The 17867-nt window shown below is 40.0% G+C and overlaps 1 protein-coding gene across 1 annotated transcript in view; it reads right to left on the bottom strand.

Annotated features, from left to right (window-relative positions):
* antxr1d (ANTXR cell adhesion molecule 1d) overlaps positions 1-17867 on the bottom strand; it is a 38355-nt gene that overhangs the window by 15379 nt on the left and 5109 nt on the right. Inside the window, exons 2-11 of the mRNA XM_088420903.1 lie at positions 14980-15051; positions 14308-14379; positions 12818-12899; positions 12685-12715; positions 12533-12606; positions 12240-12308; positions 12077-12157; positions 11935-11995; positions 5801-5899; positions 1898-1967 (exon numbers count right to left, since the gene is read on the bottom strand). Coding sequence (XP_088277029.1) covers positions 1898-1967; positions 5801-5899; positions 11935-11995; positions 12077-12157; positions 12240-12308; positions 12533-12606; positions 12685-12715; positions 12818-12899; positions 14308-14379; positions 14980-15051 — 711 coding nt within the window. The remainder of the gene's footprint in view (positions 1-1897; positions 1968-5800; positions 5900-11934; positions 11996-12076; positions 12158-12239; positions 12309-12532; positions 12607-12684; positions 12716-12817; positions 12900-14307; positions 14380-14979; positions 15052-17867) is intronic.

Here is a 17867-nt window from a genome sequence, read left to right as displayed (position 1 = left end):
TCAAGGTTCTGACTAAAATTTCAAATTTGCATGTTGTTTTCAACGTTACAGACAACGTTACAGAAGTTTTTGGGTAAACAACAAGCAGTTTTTGTTACCAATCCCGCCTTGGAAAAACATTTACTGGTCTCTGATCTCAAAACTAGGTAAATATATATGATAAATATATGATCATACTTAAAATTGATTTTACTTCTTTATTTACTACTTTATTGATGGCCCTTCATCAGAAACTCACGATTAAACGGGGTTTGACACCCCTGCCGTAATGGGACGAGCTAGACGGTGGACGTCAATTGGCTATTAGTTGCAGCTAACAGCTGCTTGTTAGCTGAGGTTGTTACGGCCTAATTTTAAATAAAAGAAGTGAGCAAACAGAACTGCCGTCCGAGTCCATCTTTGTTCACACACAGGAATATTAGTAAAACGGAGAGGATCATGTAAAACTTAAGATGTCTCCTACTGATTCAAGTAAGAATACACTGGTTAGAGAACACAAAAAAGTATTTCTTTTGACTGGTTATTAATTGAGGTCTTTCAGCAAATACAGAAAATCATAAACTTAGTGAAACAATGATGCTGCTCAACATCAGGTATTTGTGGTATAAAAACAAACTTGCGCCGCATCGCGAGGAAATAAAAAAACAACTTAGTTACACTGGCGAGGCGTTTACTCACCACTGACAACGTGGAAAATCTGACTAGTAAATTAACCCGCAAAAAACAAATAACTAATGGATATGAACACAAGAAACTATGAAGAGTTTAGGAAGATATTATTTCTGTTTCGCTATAGTTTTTACATTGTTGCCAAAGTGTTGGTGAATCTTATACATGGTGACAAATAGAAAATACCAGAATTTGACCCCAAAATTAAGGATATGTCTTATACACGAGTGTGTCTTCTATTTTGGGAATTACAATACTTTTTGCAGGAAGTCAGCTGGGATAGTCTCCAGCTTCCCAAAACCCCGACCAGGGTATGTGTTATAGAAAACAGATGTATGGATAAAGTAGTTTAAGAATAAATTAAAAAAGGGATAAATAATACAACAAAAAATGCATTTTTTCATTTGATCCCTCTTCCACCCATTTTCTATAGCAGCTTAATTGGGAGAATTGAGCCAATCCCAGTTAACCTTTTGAAATCCATCTGTCACATTAGTATCTGTATTGTGTTAAATCATTTATAGCGCAGCATGTCGCAATTTCTCTTTCCAATACGCGTGGTAAATGTTTCCCTGTGAACAAACTACTTCGCAGACGAGCTCAAATCACACAAGGAATCTGAGTGACAGCGCCACGACAGAAGCTGACTGGGAGGTGTCTGAAGCCGCAGGGCGGCAGTGTATAATTATGCACAGGACTCCAGGGCACCGGGGCCGGGAAAGCTGCGGGGTCTGGCTCCACTTGGAGCTCAGCCCAAAGCTGCGCTCTGTCTGGCTTACTCCAAAACTTCCACTCGCAATCACCAAGGGCAGGGCTGCAAATGCTTGGAGGAAACTTTACACTTGCCGGCCGCCTCGCCTCACCCTTTTTCTCTCTCCTTAAAGTGTCAGTCACAGATTGGGATACCACACAGATAGGCACGCATGTTCATGTTTGCACACATACACAAAGGCGAGGGGGGGGGGGGCTGTGAAGGTTTAAACCAGGAGGCGCTCATTAAGTCGTGTTCCAGGGCTCTCCTCCTGTGATTGGTGTCTGCCTTCGTTAGCTGTGACAAACTCTGATTGATCACACACGCTCAGTGACTTTGGCCGAGACGCTTTCAAGGACAGGCGGCACGGCGCCCATATCAGTCTCACGCACCCAACTGGCTAAGATATGGACAGCTAATTTTGGTCCCACACTAAAAAAGCGTGAGGGTAAAGATCATAAATGATGCGCGACTCACCTCCCCACCTCTTCGATGACAGGGGCAGGACAGAGAAGGAACGTATCTTCTATTCCGGCAGGTCTCTCATCTGCAGACAAATTAAATCAGCTTTTAGGAGTTTTTTTTGGAGATGGAACTGTGCAGTGAAAAATCCAAAGTTCAAGGCCCTGACGTTGTACAACATAGGTGTCAGACTCAAAGCCAAATCCGGCCCGACACATCAATTTTTGTGGCCTGCGAAAAGCTGATTATCACTTCAAGGTTCTGACTAAAATATAACATTAGCAAGTTTTTGTCAACTTTAAAAAATGTTTTTGGAGAAACTGATCTTAAAACTAGGTGACGATCATATTTCAAATTTGACGTCACAGTCATAACGGCCCTCCATCAGAAACTAGAGTTACAATTTGGCCCAGGATTCAACAGGGTTTGACACCCCTGTTCTACAAATTCTAATTTGACCGATATTCCGGTAAAATAACTAAATACATGTAGAAAAATTAACCTTTCGTGACAAGTTGTCACCATGTGGACGCCAGTGAATATTTATGACACTTGTTCCAAATAGAGAGCAATTTCAAAAAGGAATACAAATTATTTCTATGTCCTTTTTTGTGTGTAGTATGTATTTTTTTTTAAATTTGAAAATGCTGTTTTTTGTTTTGTTACAAAACTATGCCAACGTTTAAAAGTGGAAATCAAATCCTGCAAAGCATTAAAATTGGGAATACATGTGCTATATCAGGAAAAGTCAACTTAAATGCTAGCATAGGTGACTTGGACGTCTGCTTTGGCCACAATGTGCGACGTTTGCCCTTATTTGATTAGCAACTAACAACTATGAAAATATTCTAACTCCGTTATGACAGCCATTTCAACATCACCAGGTACTTCTGTAAATAATAACATTGAGCACATCTGCTGTGTTGACATCACGGTCTCTTCAATGGGCATGTTGGACAGGTCACATAGTTAAAGGGAACCGAGTTCAAATTCACCTCGCTCCGGGCGTCCTGTGTGGAGTTTGCATGTTCTCCCTGAGCCCGTATGCATTCTTTCCGGGCACTCTGGCTCCATCCCACATTCCAAAATCATGCAAGGCAGGTTGAATTGGACATACTAAATTGTCCTTAGGAGTGACTGGGTGCGTGAATGACTGTTTGTCTCTGTGTACCCTGCTATTGGTGTCCCCCGCCCACTGCCTGAAGCTAACTGGGATAGGCTCCAGCAAGCATGTGACCCTTGCTTGCATAAGTGGCTCTAGTCTAGAAAATGGATTAATAAAAAAAAAAAAAAAAATAACAACTGTTTTATCATGCATTTCCCCCAATTTTGGCCTTAATCCTTTCAACGGGAACTCGCACACAGGGCGCAATCAAAATTTTTCTGTTGAGACCCCTCAAACCACCAGGGGGCAGTAGTGGACAACTTATGACATTTGCAAGCCTTTCAGTGACTTCATTGAGTGGCTTGGCCTGACTACCATAATGCAAGGTTCTTGCTATGCATGGGACGTGTAGTTGACAAAATGCTTCATTACAAGAACTACATTTTGCAGGAAAGCTTTTACTTTGCTGGCCGGAAGCATTTTATTTCATGCAATGCATAACATTATACCTGCACATTCCCGCTTTTTTTCCTCACATAATGAAAATTTGTCCAAATAAAACAATCTTGGAAAATATATATATATATATATATATACAGTCGGCCCCCGGCTTACGAGCACCCTGATTTACGAACAATTCGCCTTACGAGCGTGGATCAGGGAGATTTTTGGCCTCCGCTTACGAACAAACCTCTCGCCTTACGAGCATTCCGACATTCTAGTCATTGAGTGTGTAGAAAGTTCTCGCTTAACTGCGTCAACAAATTCAGCAGTTGCGTCATTTAAAATCATTGGTACATACTTGTGGTGGTAACGTAAACGCTATTGCTCTTACAACGTCACACTGACTGTCTCACTCACGGTGTCTAAATATATATTACCATTTAAGTGTAGTGTTTGTACAGCTAAAGGGAAAAACAGCTGACATGAAATTAAATGTGCCGATTGCAGGACAAAGAATTGTCATTGGTTTAAATGTGTGTTTTTTTTTAAATTAATTGTCAATACATTCCAACCGTTTAAAAAAAAAAGTGCGAATAATTATCAGTCAGTCAAGGAGACGCCAATATGCTATTGGTCGATTAAGGTCACCCGGTCTCACTCACGGAGATGCTATTGGCCGGCGTTACACGTCAATCACAGAAATGCCGATATGCTATTGGCTGAACGCCTTTATCTAGCTTGATGGGACAGGTTGGAAGGAAGGAGACAAAATGAGTGAAAAACGGAATGTTTTGAAGACTTTGCAAACTTTATCTGTTAGACATAGCTTCTAAAATTACTAGCAGCGGTAAAGGAAGAAATAAGAGGATGATGTTTTAGTATCTCCGTGATTTGCACCCTGACTGAAAGAGTTACTGTAACACTGTAAGACCAATAGCATATGTGCGTCGCGCGCTGTGTCAGAGCGCAGGTCTGCTCTCTGATACGGGTGGTATTATAGTACCATCCAGTAGATGCTTGACATAATTGCAAGTCATGTCAATCGAGCAACCTCCCAACATGCTTTGGGGCAACGCCATTGTTGCAATACTGTGAGCTGAACCGAACAGTAAACTGATGCTCGAACAATCTATAAGTGTGGTGCCTTGTTAATATAACACATGCAAACAACTCCCCTCCGCCACCACCCAGCTCAATTCACGTCGGGAAAAACAGCTGACTTGAAATTAAGTGTGCCGATTGCAGGACAAAGAATCGTCACAAGTTTAACTGTGTTTTAATCAATAAGATGTCAATACATTCCAACCGTTTAAAAAAAACGTGCCAATAAGTATCAGTCAGTCAAGGAGACGCCAATATGCTATTGGTCGATTAAGGTCACCCGGTCTCACTCACGGAGATGCTATTGGCCGACGTCACACGTCAATCACAGAAGTGCCGATATGCTATTGGCCGAACGCCTTTATCTAGCTTGATGGCACAGCTGGTTGGGATGGAAGGAAGAAGAGAAAACCCTGACTGAAAAAGTTACTGTGACACTGTAAGACAAATAGCATATCTGCTTTACCGTGTTGACTTTAAGCTTTCGTCTCTGCTCCCCTCTGCTTATCTCAACTCAAGTCACGTCTTTCCAAAGGTAAAAATCATTTTTCCTTTGAATTTGTTATTTAATGCAACTGTACAGTAGATTATGTCACTCAATATTAATATATTGTTTTTACCTAAGGCTTCTGCGCGCGTTGCACGCATTCACGAATTAACATGGGTTTGGATTGCCCGCTATACGAGCATTTCGAGATACGAGCTAGCCGCTGAACGGATTAAGTTCGTAACCCGGGGGCCCACTGTATATATATATATATATATATATATATATATATATATATATATATATATATATATATATATATATATATATATATATATATATATATTTGTATTTGACAATGTTATGACCCTTTCAATGTCAGCCAGAGTTAGGGAAAAATCCCCGGGCAACCAGGGGTTAAAAAAGCACCAGCGACTGCTAGCGATGGGTTGCAAGGTGACTCCTGAAAATCATGTGACCGCCTTAAATCGACCAAAGTGGTGCAATTAAGACTACGTTTTTTTTTGTTTTTTTTTAAATGATTCAAAGTGACGTTTAGATTGTCTAACCTGCAGGCGAGCAGCTGTCCAGCCCTGTGCTATTCGTATACGGAGTCAGAAGTTGGCATTAAAAATTTAAATGAAAAATTAAATGTACTTTTCAAGCACAGATCAATTGATTTGTTAGTTTTGCGGATGAAAATTCATCAAGTTGCAATTTTTTTCCACATGTTCCTCCGTGCATTGCCAACCCTGACTTTGACTTTCCCACCACAACTTACCTACAGTGTGTGTGTCATTCAGTTTGAAGCTGCAGCGAACCTGATCGATGTTTCTGGCATGGAGAAAGCCGTTTCCTCTCACCACCACCTGAAAGTTCTCTGAAGGACAAACACACCAACACATCATTTTATTTCATACACACAAACAACATGAATACATTTTTTCTAAGAATATAAATTTAGCAGTTCAGCAACTTTGCTTTTTTTTTTTAAACATTTTTTCAAATACTCCTGTTCAAAATGAAATGATGACCATTACGGCGAGCGCTCGCAGCCATTACCTTTCTCTAGTGCATTTGAGCTGGAGTATGCCTCATTACAGTTTGTTTACATTTGTGTGTCCGTGCATGTAGGTGTGGAAAGTCCCCAACATGCTCCAATGGTGCCAATGCTAAAATTGCTCCTATTCCAAAATATCTGTGCGTGTGTGTATGTAGTAGCCAGGAGGCGTGTGTGCATGGTGCGTGCGCATCTTTGACCTTTACTTTCCCTCGGGCGCTGTTAAAGTGCACTGACAGGGCCTTGCCAGCATATGCCGCAGTGTCTATGTGGCTGCTTCTCAGCATATGTTGGTGAGCGGGAAGAAAACACTCGGTTAAAAAACATGCCTGCGGGGCTGACAACAGCACGGTGTTGTCAAAGAGGCTCTGACCTTACCTATGGCACATCGCATGACTTCTGCACACGTTGTGTGTTTGTTTCCCGAGCCGAGTGTAAGCGGACAGTGTGTTGGCGCTCCGACTGCGCCCCGCTAGCATCCTTGCGGCTAATAGAAATGAACATCGGTCACACCTTTAACATTTAAAAGCGCCAGCGTGAAGATCACTGCATAAAAACACAGTAGGGTGTTGGCGTGTACGTGACACTACTTTTGGAAAGGTCACACCAGCCACTTCACAGGTTGACTCCGCTGCAAATCGAGACACGCTTCAGATGTTCAAATGTTGAAGGTTTGTAGCTATATATACTGCGCAAATGCAAATGCTGATTTTGAAATTAATTCTATTTTCTTTTCGTGCAAATCTATATTGTGCAATTTGTGTTGACTTTTTTTTTTTTGTTCTTGTCCTTGCCTCATTTGAGTGCACCACGTTTTTACAAATCAAATGTATATGGAAGTCCAATTTTGTACACCGCCTTATTGGAAGGAGATTAGGGCTGCATCTAAGGATTCTTTGAATAATCTGTCAATTGTTTTGTTGATTATTAATGATGTGGTTAAAGAAAATTGTATTTTAATTTCCAGTCCTCTATTCAAAAACAGAAAATTATTTCAAAATAAGTGCCTGAAAAAAATGAATTAACTGTGCCCTTAGCATCAGAAAACACTAAAAGCAACAGAAACAAAATTTTTGATTTGATTTTGATTCAAAACAAGATAATCAACAGAAACCGGAAAATATTGGAAAGAGTGTTGTTATGATTTAAGGGCTACCGGTGATTTTAAAGAATTGAAACATAAAGCAAACATTTGTAACAGTTAAAGGTGTCAATTTATGGAACAGTGATGAAATAGAACTTAAAAGAATGTAAATATATATATTCATCATTCTACGTGCCAAAACTTATAATAATAATTTCAAACTATTCCACAAAGTTTTCTGAGATCCACAAAGAGCAGGCAAGCTTTAACAAAGGAGATTGTACGCTTAAATTACAAATGGCAATTTAATATAAGTGTCACGTCTGGGCATGGTGAGTAGGGAGGAGGAAGGAAAGGGACCCAAAAATGAAGGAAAACTGAGAAATATGTCGCTCAAAAAAGGAAATGAAAATGAGGCTGGACTGAACCGGAAGCAAAACTAGACAAAGTGTGCACACATTGCACTCTTGAAACCGAAAAATATTGTTTTTAAAACAATATTTGACCCGTGTTCTTTGCAGAGAATAGGTACCAGGCTGGCCTGTGAATAGTGAAAATCTGCATATAATTGACACCTATTAAATGCATTACAAGGAAGCAGATTCAATTTTACTCATTATAACTGTTAAAGTGAATCAGCTGCCAAAAATTGTCAACAGCCTAAAACATGCATCAATTCTTACTAGTTGTAAATTATAGACAATAGAGAAGCACAGTAGAATAGCAAGAGCTGATTCAGAATAAGGCACCCAGATTCCTTCAGCATAAACTTGGATGCACACAACACGGTGGCATGATCACAAATCAATCTACTGGAATGATATTCATTTACATTCATGCCTTTGTAGGTGCTGATGTTTTGGATATCGAATCAAATTAATATTTTTAATTTTATGAGCGAACAGTAACATTGATGAAACTATTTTATTCATCTGATATGAACAAGGGAGGCATTAATTTTGAGGGAGGTGTTTCTCTTAAAGGGGCACACAGCTGATGACTACAATTAGAATTGCATGATGTAGCAGTGAAAACATTTGGTCGCACAAAGTTCTTTTTAAGGGTACAGTACACTTTTTTTTTTCTTCATCACATTGCAACTTCAAAAACAAAAAAAACCCCAAAACATCAAATACTACACACAGAATTTAAATGTCATGAAGCCAAAATTGCTTCTCAGGGCTTATTTATATAATTGGAATTGAGATATGCTGAGGGAGCATGCATACACAAACAAATACGTATATTGTACACCCACCCACACCCAACCACCCACCCACACACACGCACACACACAAACACAATCGCACGCAACACAACATAGCCATTTCCTGTTTGACCTGCTTCAGTTTGGACTTTAACCACAGCAATCAGAAGCATTTCCAGGGCCATATCTCTGGATTGCACAGCATTTACTGTTATGATTTATAACACTGTATGAATAGCTGACTGACACTCTGGCCACTCATTTTGGCTAATGCTTGGTTCCCTGGCTGATATAAAACACGTAATGCATCCATGTCTTTTCTTCATTTTTATTACATTGACTCATTCTATGCCAACCATTTAAGGCAACCCTTTACTCCAGTGCTTCTCAATTATATTTTGCCAAGCTCCCATAGGAAAGAGAAAACCTTTCACCACCCCCTGCCCCCCCACCCACTCGCCAGACCATAAATAAGATGAATATCTATAGAAATTGTATAACTATACCCAAACCTGTATCCTTTTTAACGAAAGAAAAAAGCAAGATAAATATAAATATTTTTTACAGCGTTAAAACAGCTTAAAAGTGAAAAAAATAACCAAGTGGATCAAAGTGCTTGAAATTTAAAAATAAAAAAAAAAGGTGAAAACTCTTTTTTTTAAAGAAATTACACTTCACATGACAAAAACAAAGGCTTTTTTCCTGGGGTCATTCCCTGGGAAGCACCGCTTCTCAAATTCTAAAATTTCTCCAAAATTAATACTTAAAAATAAATCTGAAAATGAATACTTGGGATTAAATCTCTGGAATGTTTCATGTTCATGAACACATTTTAAGTTAATTTCAACAGACAAGTTGTCTTTCAGTGACAATACCAAATCAAAATGTAAACAAATATTGTATATTGTGTGGCTTCTGCTAGAAAACTGAACCATAATGGCATCAGCATGTACTGTTCCCAGAAAATGCTGAAAATACTGAATAAGAGACTTTTTTTTGTTGTTAAAATGCAAATAGAGTAATGTGTAATGCGTAATGTGTAAGGTATATTCGGTTAGTTCACTGTATTATCACATGGAGATATATTAGCCTTCACACACAATTTGTGTCTTAAAGGTTAATGCTGTCACAGTCATGGTGGGCTAAGACTGGTGGCATCCTGCTGACTTGTATCGTACATATGTTGCTGCCCACCACTTTGACCAGATGTCCACGTCCATCTTTACCTGAATGTTTGACGAGCGTTAATGTGACGTTTTTTTTTTTTTTTTTGTCTGTTAAGCCGAGGCACTTTTGTGCACGGAGAAAGTGGGGTAAGGCTTGTCCAAACGGCGGCCCTTCAATCACGTTAGTGCGACGGGACAGCGAAGGGCAGGGCGGGGGCCACGCAGGAAGGAACGACGGGGAGGGATGGGTAAGACGCTAATGAAAGCAGCAATCTCTGCTGTCATGTTAAATCTCAGGTTCAGCGTCCTCCCTGTGTGTGTATGTGTGGGAGCAGTGCTGTCATATCTGATAGTGTGGCCCGGTGTTCACTGTCCAGTCTGATGGCCTGTTTGCAGGCAGCTCAGCCTGGTCACTTCACATCAGTGTGAGGGACCCGTGTGTGTGTGTTGGTGTGTGTGTGCTTGAAAAACAACTACACGTGTTGAAAAGAATGACTTGTATACATAAAGACATTTGTATTGATGCAATATGGCGAGATGGTGGTTATAAGATGCTGACCAGTGCTTGAAAATGACCATTTTTTTGTGTCACGCGAGACCAATAATAGGCATGTAACGCTCACAGGCTGTGATTATTTCTACACGGCTTCATTTATTAACAAAGGATGCACACTGGAATAATAAGCTCAGTGCATTACAGTGGCTGCCCTTCATTAATTAGGCCAGAGTCAAGTTTTGGTTGGAGTGAGTTTCTTAGTTCACTGACCATTAGGCTGCTCATCAATCGAATAACAAATGAGGCTGTTGGAAAATATTTGGGAACAGGCCGGCTGATAAATTGGCAACAAACCATAGACAATCATCATACGAGGACACTTTATTGTCCTACTCATTGCTATGATCCAGTGATTCTTCACCCTTTTCCAGTACAGCACTTCCTGTAAAATATTCTTTCAGCCAAGCACCTCTAACCAGCGTACAGCATTTTTTGTTGAAAAAAAATAACAGTACTATGTCTGATTTATTAATCTTTGGAACTCCATTTATCAAGTAATCTCTCCTGAATTATTTGGAAATGAAATCCACCCATTCATTCATTTTCTTTATCCATTCATCCCCAATAGGTTCGCTGACTTTCTGGTGCAAATTTCACCTGTATTTGGGCAGTAGGTGGGGGACACCCTGGACTGGTTGCCAGCCAATCGTAGAAATTCAAAATATTTTGAAATAAGGAACTTGCTGCAACAATGAGAATTTCAATAATTGATCAATCTACTTTATTGTTCAGATAATTTCATTCATCGGATGTTTCAAAGTCCCTTTATTAAAAAACAGTTTCACTTGAGAGAGCAAAAAAATCCACAAACGAATCATGATGCAGTTATTGGTTTGGGCATTGTTTTCCAAAGTAACAGCAAATGTTTTTGATTCAATCAAAAATATATCAGTCTGCTTTCATTGAGGACTACAGAAAATGAAGAATATCTACTGGTGAAAAGATGAAATTGTGAGCATTTGGACATTTTAAAATTCTGGCCTTTTAATGACGACTGGCTTGCTTATATTAGCATTGAAGACACTCAATATATATTTCTTTTCATGAACTCACACAATAATTTTTCTGACATTATTTCCATATTTTCAGAATGATTTCTTTACTTTTGACTTTTCATATTTATTCTAAAATCCCTCATCCCCCTTGGGAGGGACTTAGACTGCTGTAATTATCACCTTCTCTGCCTCTCCTTTCCTCTTCATTTGACTGTTATTGTAAAGGGTACAACAACAACCACACATAAAGCACAGTAATGCACACCCCATATCTTAAATAGACTCATAAAAGACGATTTTTTTTTCTCTGCTGTTCATCCCGGGAGCAGGGTTTTAAATGCCCTCTCTAAGTGGTTCCTAATAAGGTCACGTCAAAGCTCATCTATCTTATGGACTTACAGATAGGCTACTGCATCATCTCATTTGCCATTTTTTTTCCACCTTTCCTTCCACATAAGTGGCATCCAAAGGACAGCCATGCAAAGATGGGAGAAGAGGCTCAAGTCGGGGTTGAAGGAGCCAGAGTGGCTGCTCAGCATATACGATGTGGCAAACTAGGCCAGGGAGCAAGCCATGCTTAAAGATTCATGGCTAATTCCTCTGACCAACTCCAATTCCTCCTCCTCCTCTTTTGGGCCACACGCTGGGGCCAAGCAACTATGCTAATCTCCCCCGGCCGCGAATGACAATACGCTGTGTGTCACCGCGCGGCCATAAGCGTCTGTGCGATTACTCAACTCGCGGTGCGCTCCGGAGGCTTTGGATGACTGTCATCTGAACTAATCACACCCACACGTTACTGACTACTGGCTTAACGAGGGAACCTTGCTCACCGCACAGCCCTTACCTCCTGCACACACGCTGGACGGCTCAGCCGCGAGGATCTCAATGCAGGACTTCTTGATGATCTAAGGCACAAGACGGTTTGAGAAGATAACACAGCTTTGTGTGTTCCTTTGTGTATTTGTGTGCTTATGTGTGTGTGTTACCGAGTCAATGATTCCCCTGAGGGCTTGAAAGCCCCCCCAAACAGGAAACACATGTTCCATAGTGTCCGCAATGGTCGCAAGCTAAAAAAAAATATACACAGACATTGTTGTATTTGCTTTGTTACATGATTATGTATATTCATTTTTCCTCCGTGCTTCCTACCTGAGTCTGGTTAAACTCTTTAACCCCTACACAATAAACAATGGCTCCCATAGACCTGGCCCTTTGAGCCTGTGAGGATGGAACACATAAAAAAGCAGTAAACCCAAAAAGGTCACCAGCAGCGTTGCTGTGACTGTTGCGCCATCTGAAAAGGCCATTAGAATCTGAACACTTTAAAAAAAAAAAATCATGGTGACCGCAATGTCAACGATGTCTCATATTGACACATACTGTCTCATTTATAGAAGCAAGGTAAGAGGCAAGAAATGTTGAACATGTTCATCCCATATTACCTCTCGCTGAGCTGTGTCAAACTGCCACTCGTTCAGTTCCCCGTCAGTCAGTGCAATGATAACGCTGGCTGTCCCTGTCAAGCATGCAAAATTCAAGGCCTGTGAAACAATGTACTGGAATGTACCAAATATTGGCAATCGAAAGAGTTTACCTTGATTCTCTTGATATATCTGCGCATTAGCCTGCCGACATGCAAACATAATTAGTCTGAATCATGTGCTGGTTGGGAAATGTTTGTTTAATTTTATGCTATTTGTATGAAACTATTTTCAAATTGCGCCTACCATCTCCAGGCCGAGGTTCATAAATGTGTCTCCTCCAGCAATCACACTTTTTAAAGCTCTGAGGCCCCCAGTGATGGCCTCCCTGAAGGGTACGGACAAACGCTTCAGCAAAACGTTTATGATAACTTACAAAAAGAAACAAGTAGACCCCCCCACTTTTTTACTTCAATTTGGGTGAAGTTTACAAAAGCGCGATTATAAGTACTATATTCCTGAGTTTAGGGGTTACATAGATCATGGCTTTACGATTAAAACACACGGGGAGTGTTATTCGAATGGAAAAATCAGGGTCCTTTTAACGGCATTTCTTCATTGTGCATCGACTAACATACTGTTGCAGTTATGGGGGAAGGGGTGGGGCGTAAACGAGACAAGTGCGAGCCAATATACACATGGGCGTAGACGCAAATTCAGAAACTAATTTTACAACAATAAAAAGTGTCAATGCTTTATTTTTTGACACGGCTAAATATGAATTTGTCGAAAAGCCCTAAAAGCCATCATCACTTTTTGACGCGCCAAATAGCTCCTCCCATTTAACTCCCGGACGTTTGTTCCAACATCCTCATTACTCTTCCATGTGTAGTCATCTTTGGACCTGTCCAATTTGTTTCAAATGCAGGTCTACGGAGATGATTTGCTGATCATCTTACTTGGGATGTTCCTTAACTAAGTGATGACCATGGAAGGTTGCCCTTCCCAGTTTCTCCCCCAACCTGCCGACATCCATGCCGGCTTGTTCAAGCACACATTCATGGGCTGAAGGAAAGAAGGCAAGCCATCTTTTCCTTTTCATAATGCATCAAAGTCCATCCAAAAAAAAAAAAGCCACGCAGCCTCATTGCTGACAACAAAGAGGCAATTAGGCGGCGCTTGACGAAAGTGCATTTTGCCATGTTCTGTACGCTCTAAAACGAATCTATACTATATCAAATTTGGAGTATATACTGTATAACTATTTTAAGCCTTGTAAATGACATATTACTTATTTCACATTCGAATCGATGCTGTTGAAACACAGATATGTTGGAAAAAATTGAGTGTTTTAACTTTACCACTTTCAATTAGCATTAGAATATTTATTGCCACTGTAAAGTGTAATTATTGCAAAGCAATCCATTTAGCAATACATGCAGTCCATTTAGGACATGATTGTGAAAAAAAAAAATGGATCAAGAGTGAAAGTTGTGGTCAAGAGGAGAATGACTTCAACAGAAACAGGTTGTGGCCCTCTCCAGCCTATGAGCATTCCATCAGTTAAAAAGACAGAAAGTTGATGAAAAAAAAAACAGGTCTGCAATTTGGATCTGCGAGCCCAACGTAATGGACTCATGATTTTGGACAATATGCTACATTCAATTTTTCATAAGAATCGTCTTTGCTTTTTCCACATTTATCATGTCATTAACAAAAGTCCCAAAAAAACACCACAACCTCCTGGGACAGAAATAGCGCTAAACATACAACACAGATGTGTAGTGCATCTTTACCTGTTCTCTGTTAACTTCATGATGATTTTGCCATGCGTAGAGAAGACGATGAAGGACATTCTCAACATGGGACTATAAACACAGTTGTTTGACTCAACTCACATTCTCAAGTCACAAGCTGGAGACATTCCAGAAATGGCTCTAGATTCCACTTATAATTTTAGATTTGTGTCATAGTTTTGACCTTATATTCACACATTAACACACTACAAGAGAAGACAAAGTTAATGGCGTTAAAAAACCCACCCCCAAAAATCAAACAAAGTTAATGAATTTGAAACAAAGTTTAATTAAAGGTGTATTTTGTTCAGCCGACTAATCATTGACTTTTACTCACTAAATATACAAAACAAACAAAAGATAATTATCCATTGCTCAATTCCAATTTTGGAATTGTGATTGTTTATTATTTAATCGATCTACCCACACTTGTAGACATTTTGGAAGTTATATCTACTGAATGTGCAAGTAGGAAATATTGAAAAGTTATTACATTTTATCATTGCTAATGTATTCTGTTTTCTGGCTAAACACACTTTAAATTTGGGCCTGTAAAATATATATTAAAAAAAACAAACAATACTTTTATTCTAGATCTTTCAACTGTCCTCTTAGCGTTAATCCACTTTAGACTTTCCAGTGCTTGGCAAACAGGGACAGTAATGACTGTACCTGATAAATTTCTCTGCCAGCTGCTCCACAAAAGAGTAAATCTCAATCCAGTGATGTTTCACACTTCCAGATCTGCAAAAGACAAAGCAGTGTTGCCAGGAATGTATTTTTTTCCGATTTCTTTTCTATCACTTGGAAAATAACGTCAACAGTCAAATATTGATACTTTGAAACACCTCCAATGACACCTTGACCCACAAAATGAAACAATGAAGACAAATGAAGAAATGAAACATTAGTGCAAACAGTTATTAGCATTGGCATGTTGCCATTTTGGGAGATGCAAGAGGGTTGTTAAGATACTGTAAGTATATGCCTTGATCACTAGAATGGGATGAGCTGTCACGACATGAGAACGCCACAGGATTTCTCTGCCTTACACACCACAAGATCTTTTTATTCTTTTGGTTGTTTTTGAAATGGGGTACACAGGAGAATACTCAGCACTGTGCATTAATGCTTTGCAAGACAGTAAACCAGGCTGCCAAATGTGGTGAGATCTTCAAATTAAACCTTGCCATAAGAATAACATAATGACGCGAATGCCTCGGCGTGCTTTTATTTTGATGTTGTTCCTCAAAGCGTGTCACAACATGGCTAACTTGACTCTTTCATCTGCAAAAACCATTGCTCTCGGAGTTAGTCGTGACTTCTGAAGTAAACAACACAATCTTGCGCAGAAATGACACTCAATCACCATTTCTGGGTGCGAAAAAATGACTTAATACGCTGACAGTGAATTGTACAGTTCCTGTTACCGGCGTTTAGAAAGGATTAGCCACTAGCTAGCAGCGTTCAAGTGCCCCAAAAAAACAATTGAAGGTAGTTTCATATCCGTAAATGACTCAACTGACAGTTGCCATTGCTAATGATGCCAGATTTTATTGCCGGCTGTGCCTCTGTAAGAGCTGCGTTCAGCATAAATGAGTGGTTAGCTAGCAGTGCTTGAGCGCTCCGTATTCGTCTGGTGAGAGCAGGCGCATTACTTTTCTAAGGCAGTTTAACTCATTTATTGCCATGAATGAGAATGATCATCTTTTAAAATAGTAATAATAACAATAAATAATAAAATTCTGGTCAAATAAATCTGGCCTGAAATAGTCGCTGTTCCTCCCGATTACTCACTAGTGGTCAATGCAAGCTCAAATGCGTATTCTGCGGTTTTGACGTTACTTCGTCTCATACCAAAATAATCAATAGCCACAGCTCTACAGGCTCCAAAATCTGGATGTTCTGATTATCTTCCGGATGACGTGTTTGGCATTATTCGGGTTTTCAAGTATTGGCAGATAATATTGGCAGATAAGATCGACAGTTTGTCTCCTTTTCTGTGTGTATTTTCACGATGGATTGTTAATTTTCTTGCAGCCTGCTCGATAAAAAGCAAATATTATTAAAACTGGCAATTTTACAGCCATTGTTTTATATTACAAATTTTGTAAAAGTCTCACCTTGTCTCATTCTCATGGACTCAATCTCGTGAAATATCTGCTTCTCGTGGGATTTGCGTCTCGTCCCATCCCTACTAGTCACATTCCATTATGTTGCACTGTAACCTGTTAACCTTGCTGCATAGCCTGCTACATGCTGCTACTGTTTACATGAGCAGCCCCTTAATGAAGCCTAGTCCCAGGGGGGCTGCTAATGGGGGCTAATTGCTGTTGGGCCAGAGGGTTGAGGTTAGCCTGGGACAGATGCAGCAGCCCGTAGCATTGAACATGTAGCGGGCAGCTGGCCTGCGTGTGTCCATGCGCATGTGTGTGTATGCCTGTTTGGTTGCTTGTGTGTGGCACTGAGGGGGAACAGATGGTGATGAGCACAGGCAGCCTAACAACAGGTTGACCAAGAGAAAAGGCAGCGACTTGCACAACAGAGGGGTGCACAAGTAGCACTCAGCGGGGGGGGGGTGCAATGACATCAAACTGAAGACATGGACAGAGGGTGGCGGTCTGAAGAGTGTAAGAGCCTCGTAAAAGGAAAGAAAGTCAGAGCTCTTTGATTCATGATGCCTTTCTTTTGTAGCACCCATTTAACCAGCCACTTCCTGCTCCACTTATCCTTTTCCTAGACAGGAGGACATGATAAAGGCTCTAGGAGGGATCTGCTTGGGCTGGCCTTCACAATACCATATAAGGGTTTCAAAGTGAGGAGGATTCTAGATCGTCTCATATAAAGACAAAAGGGATTTGGGGAGACAGTCCTCTTTAATGGCTGTTATTGCCATTTGGGGTGTTTTTAGTGGAGATCTAGTCTTGCTATATCAGTTGCTATGCATTTGCTATGGCCGTGTGTTTTTTCCCCTTTGTCATAAAAATTGTGTATTTGACACCGTTGTCAGTTGTATGCCTTGATGTATGCGTTGCCATGCAGTTGCTATGGTCCATTAATGTGCTTTATTATGTCCCACAGGATTGATGTCTGATCAAATTTAAGCTCAGTTGTCAGAACGTCAAGCTCTCAAGCTGTCATTACAAGCCATCTTTACAAGTCTTGTTTTGAAGTCTAGTTTTTCCAGGTCTAGTTTCCAATGCTTGATGTGGTTATGACAGACTTTTGGATAGACATTAAATACTTTCTACTTCACCACTTTCACTTCTGAATCCAGATTCTACTTCTCATGTGACACCAAGCAATATTACGTTCCAGAATTTGACCGAAAATACAGAAGTATATTTAATCTTTTAACTCCTAACTGCTATTGCTAGCTTAAGATAGTTTAATGTTCATGGTTCAAATGTATGCAATCTATTGCATTTTACATAATGTGTAGAGTAGTGGATGTTTCAAGTTTTATAGGTGTTTTAAATATGCATGAGTAATTCTTAATTTGATGTTAAATTTGACAGTGAAGTTAACCTGGCAGTGGTGGAAATATTGTCTTTTTTGAA

This window comes from Hippichthys cyanospilos, chromosome 8 (assembly GCF_059441005.1).
Source record: "Hippichthys cyanospilos isolate Australia breed blue-spotted pipefish chromosome 8, RoL_Hcya_1.0, whole genome shotgun sequence".
Classification (NCBI taxonomy): Eukaryota; Metazoa; Chordata; class Actinopteri; order Syngnathiformes; family Syngnathidae; genus Hippichthys; species Hippichthys cyanospilos.
Note: the sequence above shows the minus strand (reverse complement) of the source record. Positions and strands in the feature narration are given on the sequence as shown.